Raw genomic sequence first — 17268 nt, forward strand, 5'->3', positions numbered from 1 at the left:
CTCAGGTTTCCACTTTGCTCCTGAACCTCAGCTCCAGCGATCATGACGTTGAGTCGGTTATTTGCAACAGCCAGATTGTCATTTCTGACAGCAGGTCTGCATTTATCTATTGAGCCCAATGATGGTGTGGACAGGAGCCTTATTTGTGCTGTCACCGTGGAGCTTCATCACCATCCACATCCAGGCCTGGAGGGGTCTCTCAGGGCGAGCAGTAATGCCTCCTGGATGCTGCTCTCTCTGCCGCTCCTCCTCCCTCATTTCACCTCACTGTTTGCGTGAACATGGAAAGTGGAGCTGAGCCACGTTAGGGCTGGGCTGCCACACGGGGCTGGTGTGGTCCAGAGTCCAGCCTGATCTTGCCATACCCTTCAGCTGCGATGACGTTCCTCCCAAGGTGATTCCACGGCAGCCAAGCTGTGGCATCTTCTCCACGAGAGCCATCTGGCATTGATTTTTCACCTACACCTCTGAGAATTTGCCAGAGCTGCAAAGTAAAGAAGCAATAACTCTTTTTTGGCCACTAAACCTGCTGAGGGGTTATCACGTGCTCATGCTGCACTCACTGGTATAATATGGAGCGAGCTTTGCCAAAAAGAGTCCCTGGTCTAGTTAAAATAATATGTTAGTTCATGAATAGAAGACAAATAAGGCTTGTAGTTGGAGTTAGAAGAAGCAAATTCAAGGCTCAGCCCTGCCACTTTCCAACTGTGCGATGGGCACATGACTAACCTCTGGTTTTGCATTAAAGGGGGAGGGAGATAAATAATGACCCCACCAGATTGGATCAATGAGGGAATAAAGTCATAATGTTGGTAAACCAGAAAGCACTATGTAACCACATATGAGTCCTGAGATCTGGGCCAGGTTAGCCCAACTTAGACACTGTTTCACTAAAGGACCAAGGTTAAGGGCCAGCCTTCATGCCATTTAAGCTCTGAGTCAACAGAGGCCTCAGCTTGGCTCCTATCACATGTTCCCCATCTCCACTTGTCATACATTGAATTCTAAAAGATGCTGGCTATTTTTCTCTTATCTCTAAAAGAGAATGTTATGGTTCATGCCTCTCTCTTTCTAAAGGAACAAAATGCTGAGCCATGGGCTGAGCTCTGCCCAGTAGCCCAAAAGAATGAGGGGTCCCTTAGGTGGAAGTCCACCTGGCTCCAGGAGAAGTAGGAAGGATGAGGACAACATGTCTGTTTTTCTCCCCCTCAGGAAGAACATGTATTCAGTGCAGAAGGGAGACTCAAATGCATCGTGAATTAGTCAATACCATAATCCTTCTCGGTATTTATGCCGTAGCTTGTCCCCTACATGTTCAGCTACAGCAATGTCGCTTTAAACCCCTAAATGGCAGACACGATATCCATCCAAATCCTTTTGCAGTGGACTCAGAACATCGAATGTGTCAACTCGTCCTTAATAGATCTCGATAAGATAGGAAGGACTAGGGGTAGGTCTCACAGTTCTGCGAAAATAAAAACCACCTGGGAGTTTGTTTGAAATGCTGATTCCTGGGCTCCGTGTCTGGACATTTCTGATTCAGTAGGTCTGGGTGGGGCTCAGGAATTTGCATTTTTAATAAGCTCTCCAGGTACTTCTAATGTACATGGGCTACAGGCTACTCCTGGAGAAACACTGACCCAGACCAGCCCTTCTCAAACTGGAATGTGCATGTAAATCACCTTGTCATCTGTTAAAATGCAGAGTCTGACACGGAGATCTGGTGCCTGAGATTTTGCATTTTTAACCTGCTCTCAAATGTTGCCAGTGCCACATGTCCCCACCCCCACTGTGAGGAGCAAGGATTTGCCTGCTAGTCTTGTGTAATCAGGATGCACCAGCTCGAGCAGGGCTTTAATCTAGATGGATGGTTCAAATATAAATTGTCTGTGATACCTAATATCTTAGATTATAGTCATGTACCTTTCATTTGTAATTAAAATAACTGTTTATTTTAACTGCCAGCCAGATAGGTCATTTTTATACTACAAGCACTTTAAGGAATAAATAGGTATGTTTGGTACTTTCTCACTAATACTTTACACACATTTTCTGCCCCTAAACTCGAGTGCACATTTGCTCGCACAGCCAGATTCTGATTAGTACTAATGCGTGGCTAAGGGAATTCAAGCCAGCCTGGCAACAAGGACCCCTGCGAATGAATGCCTTTCATAGTTGGCAGCTTAATATTTTTTTAAAGCAAGAGTGTCTTCTAGGACTATTGCCTTCAAATCAAAATGAAGAGTTTAATTCATCAGTTAACACTTCACAGCCCCTGGAAGGCTTTTGCTGCTTCCTCCAACCATTATTTCACAAGATACAGCCAGGCGTTGCCCCATGGGCTGCAGCATGAGGGAGAACCAGAGGAACTTGAGCTTCCCATTGGGATGGGATCCCAGGATGAACAGGGAGTGGAGGCCGGCAATCAGGACAGCATATCCACAGGGTCTGGAAAGAGTGTATGGAGATCCAGACAGTAGCCTGGACAGCCTGGCCCATGTATCCTGATAGGCACAAGGGACAGGGGGGCTCCAACAGTAACTTATATGAGAAATTCCAAGCAGATAGTCATTATGGGGGAAGCTCATTGTCACGAAGAGTGGCCTGCTACCCAGCTAGAGAGTCTGGGCTAAGACTCTAATTGGACACAATCCTGGGCTAGAAGGATGGGGCTTTCTAAGCTAACGATGGCCATCTCTATTCCCCCATGAGCTGGACCAGCAAGAGGTCACCTGGTCCTTGTCTTCACACACCTTCACCAGGCAAGACCTGTCCTTGGTTCCTCACCACGGCCTGTGACCTGTCTGGTGACCTCTATTTCCTTGTTGTCCAACCCAGGCATCAGGCCAGGCTGACTTAAAGCAGCCTCTTGTCCAGCCCAGTGCCCAGCTCCAGACTTCTTCCCTGCTGGAGAAAACCACAGCCGCCTTCTGACGAGGCCCTCAACAAACTCCTATCATCTTCCTTTCACAGGGCATTCCTGCAGCTCAGTGGGCCTATCACTCAGCTCCTGTCAAATGGGGTAGAAGAGCTTGGGCTCCCCGGGGGGGCCAGGCACTGCCTCTGCTGCAGACAGCAGTCATATATCGTGTGGGCACGCGCATGCGCATGTGTGTATGTATATGCATGCGTGCAAAACCTACAGCTCTGTCACAGTTTGCATGCGTTATCTCATTTGACCTTGAGGTAGAGCAAATATTATTAGCCCCACTTTATAGATGAGGAAACTGAATTCTAGTGAATGTAATCAGGTTCCTTTATCAAACATTGTGTTAAGAGCCAGAGGAATAAAACATATTCCAGAACTCCACAGAGCTCACAGTCTCCTGTGCTCAAGGCTACACAGGTAATAATCATAATAACTCATTCTTTCAAAAATATTTATCGAGTTCCCATTGACTGAGTGTATATGGGAGAAGAAGACAGACATACTAACTAGTGCTTATTGAGTGTTTTCTCTGTGCCCAGTACTGTATTAATGACTTTATAGGTATTATCTTAATTCTTGGCAAAACCCTATGGCAGGGGAGCTGATATCAGGAAACTGAGGCTTGGAACAGTTGGGTGACTTGTCCAGGAAAACCTACACAGCTGGAGAGTTGCAGAGTAGGGGTCTGCCCTTGACTCCTGAGCTACGTTCCTCACCACGGAGCTCTCTTGCCTCTCAGCCTTCCTGTTCTAACTCCATGTCCAGGGCACTTTCTGCTGCCCTTTGTTGCCCCCACAGAATCCACCTCACACCCAAGAGTAGATGCTCCGGCTTCCTTTACCCAGCCACTCTCCAGAGCCAAGAGCAGGCAGCTCCCATTTCAGATCTGAGGCCCTGAACACCTGCCCTCACCTGCTCCCACCCTGAACTCGGCTCCCTGAGGCAGCCCTGCCTCTACTCCACCTTACCCTGTGCCCTCTGGTCCAGGTTCACTCTCTGGGCCCTGTTCCGGCCTCCCTGCTGTGATTGCTTCATTCCTGTATCTTCTGTGCAACCTGTAACACTAATCCTATCCCACCGCCTGCCCTCTGCATCTCCCAAATTCAGCCTCATGGTGTGCACCCTGCATGCCCCATTTACCATGGAAAGGGGCCATGTATTAGCCCCTCGGTTGCTATTCCAACTTCCTCATTCCTCAAGCTGTGACTTCTGCACCCTCCTCTCAGCTAAGAACCTCACTTCTTATTTACCTATGAGCAGACCAAGGTCTCTGGGCATCAACTTCCTAGTCACTATCCTCCACCTCATCCTGTCTTCTTACCCATCCTGGCTTCATCTCCTCTTCTCTTGACTTCAAGCCTAACCCGTCTGCTGGTAGTTTACCTGCTGTTGCCCTCCACCTTCTGCACATCTTGCCTAGGTACACTCTAAATCCAATGCCCTCCTGGGTCTCTTCCTCTTGCCACAAACATGCACAGGCCCCAGAGCTTGATGAAACCATCACTTAACTCAGTGTCCCATGGCCTTACTGAAGTATCCATTGGCTATTTGCCTCACTAAATTGGCCCACCTCTTCAAACAAAAGAGAGAGAGAGACCAATGGCTTTTTAGCTAACGCTTCCAGAGAGTGATAGCATGAAGGAAGAAAGTTTGAATAGAGATTTTAAAGTATTTTGTGTCCAGGCAGTTAAGTGATTTGCCTGAGTCTGTGGAGAGTTGATCACAGAGTTGGGCCAGAGCTCACCTTGTGTCCCCTCATGCCCCACATCGGGCTTGTCGCTGCCAACTCTCAGTGCCCTCCCGCCTCCCCACAGCCAGCAATGCTGCCTGGAACAGAGGCTTCAGGAGCAGGCAGGAGGCCAAGAACCCTTTGTGCATCCACTTCCTGTGTTTACTTCTTTCTGGGGCTCTAGAGGGGGATGGGAGGATCTTGAGATGTGTCTCCAGGACACAGGGACTTGGTGGTTCTAGGGAGTCATTGCCTTCCATCAGTAGGCCCTGGCAAGTTTGTCTCCAGAATGTGCAGACCCAGATGGATGACTGTCTATCTAGAGACACATTCCTCATCTCTTCCTGAAAATACATGGTTCCTGAGATGCTGCTTTCACTAGGTTTGGTACTAGTTGAAGGCTGTCAATCATAGACTCCCAGCTCTGAGGATGGACATTTGACCCAACCTGGGCCAATCATAGCCCTTCCCTGGAGTTTTTCCCATTGGAACTGAGGAAAGATAGCATCTCCACTCTGTGCTGAAGCTGAAGTATGAGGCTGAGAGTGTTAACACCGGTCAAGCCTTGTGAAGCAGGATGGTGTGAGAGAATGAGGTCAAGAGACAGAGAAAAGAGGAGGAGGGAAAGAGAAATGAGATCCTGAAACCTTCTGGTCAGAACCCTGGTTCCCATCTACCTGTACCCAGAAGACTACTTGTACCCTTGATGCTCTGGTCGTTTGGACATATGAGCCAATAAATTATTCAACTAGTGCATGTGGAGTGATTGCCACTTGCAACGAAAGAATCCTGCTTGCCATAGCCTCCATCTGTCACCTGAATTCCTTCTTTGATATTTTATGGAACTCCTGTCTCCTTGTCTTCCTCGTTTAGTGAGAGAAACATGTATTGAGGAATGGAGTCATGGTCTTTATCATCATCATCATCAACATCACGACCAGAGCACCTGTTTTTTCTGGCATTGTCCACGTATGGTGGGGGATAGAACTGCAAATGGTAGTCTGGGCGCTTCCTTCTGGGTGCTTCCGTGCTCATCAACATATAAGAAATTCCAAAAGCACAGAGCTCATGCTGAGCACAGATCTCTTTTAGAACAAGGTATAGATCAATCAGTCTGCATGGAGTTCTTACAGACACTCATCACTGTAGATTATTCTGACCTTTTGGTGCCAAATATTCCTTTCTTAAAAAACTACCCACCCCTTAGGACAAAAGGTTTTTATTGTTCATCTTAAAGTTACCTTCTCCTTCTTTTCCCTTCATTTGTGAGGTCTTCTCCAACCTGGTTAGCTCCTAACTCGGGATCAAATTTGTTTGTTTGTTTTCTGGGATGGATGCCCTTTCCACACTTATCCAATTTACTCTCCTTTAAAATCCCTACCCCCAAAGTTTTCACCACACCTAGAACTTTCCCATTACCAAAATCTCCATTCCTTTAAACTGGCCTCTGGATATATCCTATCCTAGGATACAATTTGTGAATCTTTTGTTTGAATGCTTTCCCATGTGTGTGCTGGTCCTATTTAACTTCAATGGCTTTCACTGGATTAAATATGTAAGCAAAGAAAAAAGAGCATGACACACATCTACAAAAAATCATCTATATTAAAGGTTGTACATTCAAACTAGGAAATGGATATGGCTAAAAGAGAATGAAGAATGAGAATGAGGAGTAAGAAAACGGGTTTCTGGAATCCTTGTATTTCTTATTACCCGTCTACCCTCAGGCTCTGCACAAATTCTCAGATATTCTGAGATGCAAGTATCAACTCAACAGATCCAGGCATCCCTTGGGGAGACCTGCCTACTGGAAATTCAAATGGCTACCCTATAGAATTTCACTGACTTATGAACAGTACTTTTTCTTACTTTCCAGTAGTAAAATTCCTTTTCCCTTTGGGTCTGAAATCATAGGTCATCATTATGTACTTTCTTTTCCAAAAATGTAGTGGCTTAAAAAGAATTTGTCATTTTTCACAATTCTGTGGGTCAAAAATTCGAGCAAATTCATTTGGATGGTTCTTCTGCTCCACGTGACATCTGCTGGTATCACAAACTCAGCTGCATTCAACTGCTGACGAAGTCTTCACTCACATATCTGGAGCCGCCGTGCCCTTCCCCAGGGCCTCTCCATGAGGCTAGATTGGGCTGTGTCAGAGCATGGTGATCTCAAGGTAGTGACATTTCTATCATGGTGACTGGCTTTTACCAAACCCAAAGTAGGTCTCTTAACGGCTAGATCCAGAACTGGCCCAACATCACTTCTACCATATGCTGCTAATTGAGGCAAGTCCAGATTCATTCAAGGGGAGGTGAAATAGATTCCACCTTTTTCTGCTTGGAGTAAGAAGTGCCCACAGAGAAAAGAGAAGATGGCCGCCCTCTGTGGAGATCCTCTACCACACCCCTTTAACCACTTCATTCATTGCGAGGGAAGGAACATGCTCTTACTTCTAAGCCTTAGATAAGCCCCATGTAGAGAACACTGCTCTCTTCTTAAGCAACTTTTCTGTCTCTTTTCTCTAAAGATTATTTTGCTTCACAGTCTCCATTCTAAGACCTAACGTCTTCCTTGCATTCAACCAATACTCTCCCTGAAATACCATGTTATCTCAAAAAAACTGTATTTCCAAGTACAGACTCCCAATGTAATTTTTACTAACACTATTCTAATTTTGAGTTCTGTTCTGATATTGATCACTTAGAACTTTTAATATACCTATAATATAAGGCTGATAACCCTTTGAGTCAGGGATAGGAAATGTTTTTCTGCAGAGAACCACATGATAAATATTTTCAACTCTTGGGCCATACATTCTATCATAACTACTGAACTCTACAGTAGAGCAAAAGCAGCCATACTTAATATACAAATAAATGAACATATCAGTGTTCCAAAAAAACTTTATTTACAAACATAGGCAGCAGGCCAGATTTAGTCCAAAGGCCATACTTTTGTTGATCCCTGCTAAGGGATAAGTTTGCCTTTGGTTTATTTTATCTAACAATTAGCTATTTGACTTTCAGAAAGTCGTTTTTTCTGAAACTCGCTTTCTTCACCTATAAAATAAGGGTATTGAAGTGACATCCTTATGCCTTTAGAGTAAATGCTGAAAATGGCCACAGAGATGGGTTGTTTCTCTATGATAATATCTCGGGTTCCTGTTGAAATTCCCAGTGGTCTCTCCATTTGTCTCTACAGGTCTGCATGTCCCCTCTTCCGTGTCTCTGTGTCTGTATGAGCCAGTCTGTCTATGTTTCAGCACGTGTTTTTCTCTCTCTGCTCGGGGTTTCATTCCATTTCTACGGTTGTTTTTTTATTTTATTTTATGTGTCTCTATCTTTCATTCTTTGTGCATACATACATCTGTTTTTTCTCTCTGCCCTGCCTCTCTCTCCTGACTATAGTGCTGAATAGCTATATATTTTTCATTATTTTCCTTTCTAAATGAAAAAGGTTTCCTATACTTACTTTTCAAAATAGAGTGATTTATATATCTTTCAAATTTAAAAATTTTTATTCAGGTATAATACTTAGCACAGTATCGAACATATGGCAGGTACCCAATAATTATTACATCCTATTATCTAGTTTCTCTTTAAGTAACTGTCTAAGATTATTTTTTCACATGGGTCAATGATTCTGAACAGAAAAAAGGTTGATTCTCTGTATCTATAACATTTTGTTATTCTCTCTCACTCTTATCCAGGACACCAGGTCTTGGCATCCTCTCTGTCAATATGTATATCTTTGGGGAACAATAAAAGTGGAGGGCAAACACCAATCAAAAGACTGTTGGCTCAGTCAGGCTTTTGCTCAGCCACCCAGTGGTGATCTGGTACCTTCTATAGGCTACTTCTCTTTCATTCACTCTACAGGTATTTATTGAGCACTCATTATGCACTGGATAATGAGAAGATTGCAATGAACAAGGCAAACACAGACCCCACCCTCATGAAGCTTATTGTTTACTGGAGAAATGGGCAATACCTAGGTAACCAAACAAGAGTGGGACAGTGGATACCCTGAGGGGAAGACTTTTCTGAGCTGCTTTTGATGGTGAGACCTAAAGAATGAGAAGAAGCCAGAGGGAAGTGACGAGAGTGTCCTAGTCAGAGGGAGCAGTTCTGTGAGAGGCCAGGGACTAGAGGAGGTCAGCGAAGCGGGCAACCAACCAAGCTGGGCTCCCAGTCCGGGCATGATAAGCGTTCTGGGTTCCATTCCAACATAATGGGGAGCCACCAAAGGGTTTAAGGCAGGAGAATGGCTGTCCCGATTTGTGTGTTAAAAAGATGACTGTGGCTATGGTATGGGGGGATTAGATTGATGGGGGCAAGTGATGAAAGAAAGAAAGAAGCCTCTTTGGTGGCAGTGGGGGAGGTAAAAAGAGAAAAATTTGAAAGATTTTTTAAGAGGTGGAAATGGCAGGATTGGCTGATGAATTAGATATGAAGACAAGGGGGTGGGAAAACCAAGGCTGGCACCAGGTTTCTGGCGTCAGTACTTGGGAGTCCATTGCAGGGCAGGGGGATGAGCGATCGATAGTTCCATCAGAGATGACTGTGCGGGTGCAAGGAGAGATGTCAGGTAGGCAGTCAGATATATGAGTCTGAGCTTGGACTGGGGATTTGGGTAGGAGATATAAATTTGGGAGTTGTCAGTCTTGAGAACGAATATTATCCCCTAGTGAAAGGGGACAGAGGGGAGAAGAGGACCCAGGACCAAGCCTGGGGATTCCAACATCAAGAGGGCAGAGAGAGGAGGAAGAACCTACAAGGGGAAAAGGAGGGGGAGGCAGAGAGAGAGAGAAGGAAAACCAGAGGAGGGTGGCAAACTCAGGGGCAAGAGAGCAGTGTTTTAAGAGGGAAGTGGTGTGGTGGACACTGAGGGAGACTGGAAAGGGTGTCCTTGGATGTGGCCACACAAAAGCTCCCAATGACAGTAACAAGAGTGGCTTGGCTGGAATTGGGTGCGGGGGAGGATGTGGGTTGGGGTGGGGTAAATGGGTAGAGAGACAGTGGAGACAGCTTGTGACGACAACTCTGAGAACTTCAGTTATAAAGGGCAATAAAGAAATATACCCACAGAGGATTAGCGATGAGGGTGGGATGTTTTTGGAAGAGAAATACTAGATTGCGTTTGGAAACTCTCAAAATGAGCACTGGAGAGTTCTCGAGATTGTGCTTCGGTTGTTTCTGTAATAATGATGAGAACATACAACTGTGTAACTCTTCACAGTTTACCAAGTGTTGTCACACACTCTTATCCTCGCAGCTATCCTGTGAGTTATGTAGCCATAGATGTAGTAGAAGTAATGAGGAAGCTGAAGCTTGGAGAAATGAGTGTCAAGCCCAAGGTTAGCGCCAGAAAGTGGCAGGGCCAGAAGCCCGCGCCCAGGCTGCTCTGGACCCAACCCCCAGGCCCCTCCCTGCCCATCGCAGCCCTGTCCCAGCAGACTGGCATCAACATTGGATGGCACTCACATAACTATGGGTTGTGCCCTGCTGGTGTCTCTCGAGCAGACTTTCCAGTTGCCTCCAAGCCCATCACTTCTGCCTGCTGGCCCAGCCTTGGAGATTATGAAGTCACATCTGCTTTTTGAGAACATGGACCCTGTCCCACTGCCTGACCCCATATCACTGAACTTCTAGAGTTGCCCCACAACCTCTGGCAGGTGTCACAAGAAGAAGCATGAAATCTCACATACCGTACATCCAGCTCCCCCGGCCGATTGGTGTGGGAACTGACATCCCTTTTGTGACCCTCTGATTTCGTCCAAATCTCTTGTTTTGTGGAAGAGAAGCCCAGAACATGGGTTTCTGACCAGCCAAAGTCACAAAGCTAACCTCTGGCAGAGTCAAGACCTGCGAGAAACAAATGAAATCAAGGATGAGGAGTTCTTTGTAAATTGTAAAGTGCTGTAGAAATGTAGGGTTATTATCTCCAGTGTTTACATGAAATCCTCAACCATTGCTCACCATCACTACTCTGGGAGAGGCTGCCAGAAAAAAATTTAAAAATGCAGAGAACTGCCCGACCAACGTGGCTTAGTGGTTGAGTGTTGACCTATGAACCAGGAGGTCACGGTTCAATTCCTGATCAGGGCATATGCCCAGGTTGCGGGCTTGATCCCTAGTTGCAGGCTCAATCCCTAGTTGGGAGTGTGAGAGGCTGTTGATCAGTGATTCTCATCACTGATGTTTCTATCTCTCTCTACCTCCCCCTTCCTCTCTGAAAGCAATAAATATATATATATTTTTTAAATGCAACCCTAGCTGGTTTGGCTCAGTGGATAGAGCATCAGCCTGCGGACTGAAGGGTTCTGGGTTTGATTCTGGTCAAGGGCACATACCAGGGTTGCAGGCTTGATCCCCAGTAGAGGGCATGCAGGAGGCAGCTGATCAATGATTCTCTGTCATCATTGATATTCCTCGGTGTCTCTCTCTCTCTCTCTCTCTCCCTCTCTCTCTCTCTCTCTCTCTCTCTCTCCCCCTCTCTCCCTCTCCCTTCCCCTCTGAAATATATTTTTTAAATGCAGAGGACTAAGAGTGCTGGCATCATAGACAACATGGCAAGAACATAGGATTCGGACCCTGGAGACGGTTAGAGGCCCAGCACTGCCATGTATGAGCTGTGTAACCTTGGACAGCTCACTTTGCCTCTCTGACCTTCAGGGGTTTTTTCTAGAAAAATGCCTTACCTACCTTCTTTCTGGGATTATGTGGGGTTCAGGTGAGACAATGCTTATGAAAGTGCTTTTAACGAGACCCAGAACCCTAGGACTACGTGTCTTGTGAGGATCAGTAGGGACGGTGGCACACAGAAGACCCAGAGGCTTGGAGGCCTCATGTTGAGCACCCAGAAGGCACTTCCTGTCCCTGGGGGCTGGAGCCAGCTGCTGACAGTGCTGGAACCCGTATACTGTCTCTCTTGCCTAGAAGTGTCCCCAGGTCATGCTGTGTCCTTAACACAGACCTCAGACGATCTTTGACAAGACGTCTAATGTGCGACCTTCCATCACCCGGTGCTGACTCAGCCCCCGGTGAGCTCTGTCTCCCCTTTCACACACTGTGGGTGCCAGAAGGCTCCCGGCCAGTTGCTCAGCATCCCCCAAATTTCACTGGCTCTGCACTTGGTGATGAAGGAGAGGGCCAAGTTGGATCTGTTTCAAGGAAGCAAGAAGTGATTTCTCTCAAAGACCTTGGGGAGTTCTTCCCGCCCTCCAAGTGTTCTCTGCCCCGGACCATCCAGAGGCTGGCAGCTGAACTCAGGATGCTCATGCCCGGGTTAGAACAAAGGCAGGAGACGAGGGACTAGTGCATGGAGGCTGGCCAGGTTCCTTTGGAGAGCCTGGCAAGCTGGTTTTCCAGGAGCAGTAAGAGGCCTTCACACATTCATGGCTGTGCTGTCTGGGGGGTGACCTTGGAGCATGCCACTTTCTCCAGATGGAAACGTGAGGGGAAGAAATCGACCATGGGGCACCTAAACCCTTATGACTCAGCCGTGAGCTCTGAGGTCTCCCTCATTCAGTCATTCAACAAATATTTATTGAGCACCTCTGTGTGCCAGGCACTATTGTAGGCCCTGGGGAACAAAACAGACAGAAAGCTCTGCCCTCGTGGAGCTGACATTCCAGTGGGATCAGACAGAGAAGGAACAGATGACCAAGAAGAGACAGATGGTCAGCTGGTGGTAACAGCCATGGGGGAAGAGCAGGGGGCAGAATAAGGAGAGTGGGTGGAAGTGGTTGCAGATTTCAGGAATGTGGGCAGGAGGGCCTTACTGAGAAGCAACAATTGAGCCAGGGCCTGAGGGAGGTGAAGGAAGGAGGCACCCATGTGGACGTCTGCAGGAAAAGCATCCTGGGCCGAGGGAGCAGCAAGAGCCAAGTCCCTGAGGCAAGACCATACCTGGGGCCCATGGGGCTGCGGGAGTGAAACGGGAGAGATGAGGACCGATGAGAACTTTAATCTTTTGGTTTTGAGTTTCATAGAAATAGAAACCAAGCAGGTTCTGCTAATGACTTTAGATGTATTCATAATCTCCCGTCTGAGATGCGAATTTCATACATACTGTTTAAGCGCTGGGACTTCCGTCAGGAGAGAGTCATCCCAAACCTCACCCACAAAGCCTCTGCTCCTCCTTGGCTCAGTCACGCAGGGGCTCTTGGGATAGCAGAAAGGGTCCGAGTTCAAGTCCCAGCACCTGACACTTATTTGCTGTGTTACCTTGAGAAGGGCACTGAACTTCCCTGAGCCTTTGTTTCCCTGATGAAGCTCACCAGTTGCTTCATCTGTAAAATGGGTTAATTATACAGCCTTCCTCACCACCCTCCCCTAATTGTTGTTAGATTTAAAAGAATGAGATCATAAGTGTGAAAGTGGCTTTGGCATTGAAATGGGCAAGCTAAGTGTCTGGGAGGTTCTTGTTTTCTTCGGGATAGCCTGTGGTAAAAGGCTTGTCCCTGGTTTCCCACTCCCCTCCACTCCCCTGCTCCTTATATTGTGTTCCATGAAGGTGGAAAGCAGGAAGAGGCCCATGTGGGCCCAGTTGACTCTCGCTTTGCCGGGGCCCATATCTGATTCATGGACACTCACCAAACACCCAGGGACCCCCAGGGCAAGCTGCTGAGGGCTCCCCAGGAATTCTGTGGGGCTGAATTGCCCCACACTGACCTCTCTGGGAGGACTCTGAGCCCTTTGCTGGTCAGGTGGAGGCAGGTGGCCCAACCGCCCCTCCCCAATGTCCCCTTCCCGTCCCCCATCCAGGTACAACGGCCCCAATCTGGTTCTGAAGTACGACCGGGCCCAGAAGCGGCTGGTGAACATCGCAGTGGACAAGCGCAGCTCCCCCTACTATGCGCTGCGGGACCGGCAGGGCAACGCCATCGGCGTCACAGCCTGTGACATCGACGGGGATGGCCGTGAGGAGATCTACTTCCTCAACACCAATAATGCCTTCTCAGGTAAGGGTTTGGGGCCTCGGGCCTCTTCCTGCTTTCCACCTCCTTCCTCCCAGCACCAGCTGGGGGCAGGGCCTTGGGGACCCTGGCCCTCCTCAGGCTACTGTCACGGGCCCCCTCCCCTAGACATAGTCCCCTGCTGCCTCCAGGACCTCGCTCTGTCCCAGCAGGAGAGCCCCTTCTCCTCTTGTGCATGAAGCTGGCCCTCATCTCCTGGCTGCTGGGCCTGGAGATGGAGGGCCTTGAGCAAAAGCCTGTCCTTACCTTCAGACTTTGTCCTCTGGCCACCCGGTAGGTAGGAGCAGCCTCCAGTCCTCTAGCCCCTCCTCCCCCCCCTCCCTCCCCACTGCTCCGGCCAGGCTCAACCACGCAGCACTCTCGCCCAGGTGGCCACCATAGCAACAAATGTTGCCCGTAATTGCCCTCCATGCTGTTTCAAGGGGGCCTTTCTAAAATGCTTTGAAATCCTTCAGTGGCCTCACAGCTTTCAGCGCAGCTCATTTATTCACACCACAGATTCCTGCCGAGCACCTGCTCCATGCCAGAGGTGCTGGGCAATGGGGGGACAACTTTAAGGAAGACAGACCTTGAGCTCATGGAGCCTCTTCTAGCCCAGAGTGTCCATCCTAGTCACCTGGGGGTTTTGTGGAAATGCGAATTCTGACTCAGCAGCCGAGTGGGGCCCAAGATCCTGCACTGCTCACATACGCTTGGGCTATGATGATGCTGACGGTCCAGGGACCACACTGAGTAGCAAGGTCCTAAGGAATGGAGGAAAGAAATTGATGCACAGAAGGCTAAATAACAGTAACAAAAATGGTAACAGGTAGTACGTAAATAGCAAGCAGGCCCTGATCTAAGCACTCTATCATAATTATCTCACTTAGGCCTCACAGTAGCTTGATGACGTTAGGTACTGGTGCATCTCACTTTATAGTTGAGGAAACTGAGGCACAAAGAGATCACATGACTTGCCCAAAGCCACACAACTTGTAAATACCAGGACTCAAACCTAGGGGTCTGACCCCAGCTTTATCCTTTTAACCAAGACACTCTACAGTGGTTCTCAACCTTCCTAATGCTGGGACCCTTTAATACAGTTCCTCATGTTGTGGTGACCCCCAAGTTCATTGTTACAAATTGAACATAATTAAAGCATAGTGATTAATCACAAAAACAATATATAATTATATATGTGTTTTTTGATGGTCTTAGGCGACCCCTGTGAAAGAGTCGTTCGACCCCCAAAGGAGTCGCGACCCACAGGTTGAGAACCGCTGCCCTAGGATGAAGTCTTCTCCTGTGGGGCCATCACATCTGCAGGGGAGTCCCAGGCCAGGGCGTCCTCCTGAAGGATGCAGGACCTCATGTCCCTGTGAGGCCCGCTCGGACGTGCACTGGATTCTTCCAGATGGCAGCAGGCTCTTGGTTTGGTCTGAATGATACCATATGGTTCATACCTGTGTATTCACGGTCCTAACCTCCTGGGGGCAGGTGATTGCCTGGCTGTGAGAACCACCTTCTCTTCCTCTCCCCAGCCCCATACTGGCTGTCCCCAGGCCCATCGTGTGGCCCCTGTTGGTTGTTGAGCCCAAGCCAGGGTCCAGACCGTAGTCTGCCTCTGATGTTGAGCCCTGCCACTTGCATGAATGGGAGGGGACAAGGTTGGAGATAAGGTTGGGGCTGGTGCCAGGGGCAGGGGCGGGCAGGGCTGGCTGGCTGACAGCCAGCCTTGTGCAGCCAAGAAACAATGAGCCACAGCCCCTCGTGGTGTTTTATGGGTTTTCATCTCATCTTGCCACCAAGTGAGGCCTGAGAGATAGTAATTATCCCTACACAAATATCGGGGCATGATTACCCAGCTGGATTTACTGCCCTCTCGCCAACCAAGCCAAGATTGGATTAGGGCACATTTAATTGATGGGCTGATCAACCCTTTAATGTGGGGCAATGTCAGGAGGGGGGCAGCAGCAAGGGACGGCTGAGGAGAGGGTGAGTCCGCAGGAAGATGCTGGAGGGCAGGGAAACAGAAACAAGGAGAACTGTGGGAGGGGGTGTTCAACAGGGGCTGTGCAGGCAGGACGCCAGAGGAAGGGCAGGCTCTCCTCCCCGCTCACTGAGCACAGCACCTGGGAGGGGACCCGTCAGATTTCTCTCAAGCAGCAGCCCCTCCCACTCTCTTAGTCTCCCATTGTGAATCCTAGAGCAGTGGTGCAAGGCCAAGGCTGTGCATTAGAATCCCCTGGGGAGCTTTTATCACTCCCAGTGCCCAGTGTGTGCCCCAGTCCAGCCCAATCCAAACCTCTAGGGATGGGACTCAGTTATCAGATTTCCATGTGTATTGGAGAAAGGGGGGCCACTATCCCAGAATCACCTTAGTTCCATGCTCAGCCTAACCATAGCCCCTTTCATTCACTAATGCGTTCATTCATTGGACAGATATTTATTAAGCACCTACTGTGTGCTAGGCACTATTCTAGACACTAAGAATGCCCCCAGTGAATGAAACAGAAAGATTCTGCCCTTATGAATTTTACACTCTTTCCCCAACATGACCTTATATTTCTCTAGGTACCTGACAACCCTTGCCCAGCCCCTTGGACTCTAAGCTCCTTGAGGGCAAAAATCCCTGTCTTGGTCATTTTGTGCATCCCTCTAGCCCAGCCAGACCTTGAGCATCCTAACAGCACAATTAAAACTTGGTAAGTGAATCCAGGAAGAACAGACCAGACACAAGCCATTAGGCCTGAGAGAAGGTTTTGCCAACAGAGGGCAAAATAGAGGAGACAGGCAAAATGGAGTCCTCCCCACCCCACCCCCACCCCCGAAGGTCCTGGGCTTCCTGGGTTTGACGGCACAAGTGTTCCTCAGAGAGGCTGGGGCTGGGCCCCCAGGGCTGGGGTGAGGAAGATGGTGCCCCGCAGCCGCAGCCTCAGGCGTGCACCTCCCTGTGACCTTCTGTGGGTTTGAGGGATGTCTGTGGGTTTGAGTTAATTTTTCAGTTGAGTGATTCAATTGATTCATCGACAGTGGGCGGGGTGTGGACTCCGGACATTTGTGCTGTGTCAGCACTTCCCAGGGTCCAGCTGGCATGACACTCAGACATTGCCACCCTACCCACCGCGGTAACCTGAGATCCTCTCCAGGAGCTCCCAGCCAGCCCCTGCCTGCCCAGGGCATATGACTGGGGGCTCCTTTAGCCTGTGGCAGAGCATCAGAAGGACCTGTGGCAGGACAGTCCCTGTCCTCTCGCTCAGCCAGTCTTTGGAATGTCAGCACTGGAGTGCCCAGAAGAGGGTTGAGACCTGTATCCTACCAGTGCTGTGAGGGGGTCAGTTTGTACAACCTGGGATCTTCCTTTATTTACTGGGTACCTTGGACAGGATCTTTGAGTCTGAGTGGTAAAGGTATGATTTTAAGGTGAAAATCATAGTCTCAAACTGATTCTCTGTCTCAAACCCTTCATCTGTAGAACAGGAAAAATCATATCAATTTCATAAGCTCTTATATGTGGTTTGGGGGACAAGAAGAGATAAACCAAAGCACTTATATAGAGTCCTGGTGCACAAAATTCGTGCATGGGTAGGGTCCCTAGGCCTGGCTGGCAATCTGGGCCAATTGGGGCCTTCTGGCTGCTGGCCAGGACC

The 17268-nt window shown here is 48.5% G+C and overlaps 1 protein-coding gene across 3 annotated transcripts in view; it reads left to right on the forward strand.

Annotated features, from left to right (window-relative positions):
* CRTAC1 (cartilage acidic protein 1) overlaps nt 1-17268 on the forward strand; it is a 134898-nt gene that overhangs the window by 65622 nt on the left and 52008 nt on the right. For all 3 annotated transcript variants that reach the window (XM_036336409.1, XM_036336408.1, XM_036336407.1), the window contains exon 3: nt 13428-13624. In XM_036336409.1, the coding sequence (XP_036192302.1) occupies nt 13428-13624 (197 nt within the window). The remainder of the gene's footprint in view (nt 1-13427; nt 13625-17268) is intronic.

Source organism: Myotis myotis, unplaced genomic scaffold (genome assembly GCF_014108235.1).
Source record: "Myotis myotis isolate mMyoMyo1 unplaced genomic scaffold, mMyoMyo1.p scaffold_m19_p_15, whole genome shotgun sequence".
Lineage (NCBI taxonomy): Eukaryota > Metazoa > Chordata > Mammalia > Chiroptera > Vespertilionidae > Myotis > Myotis myotis.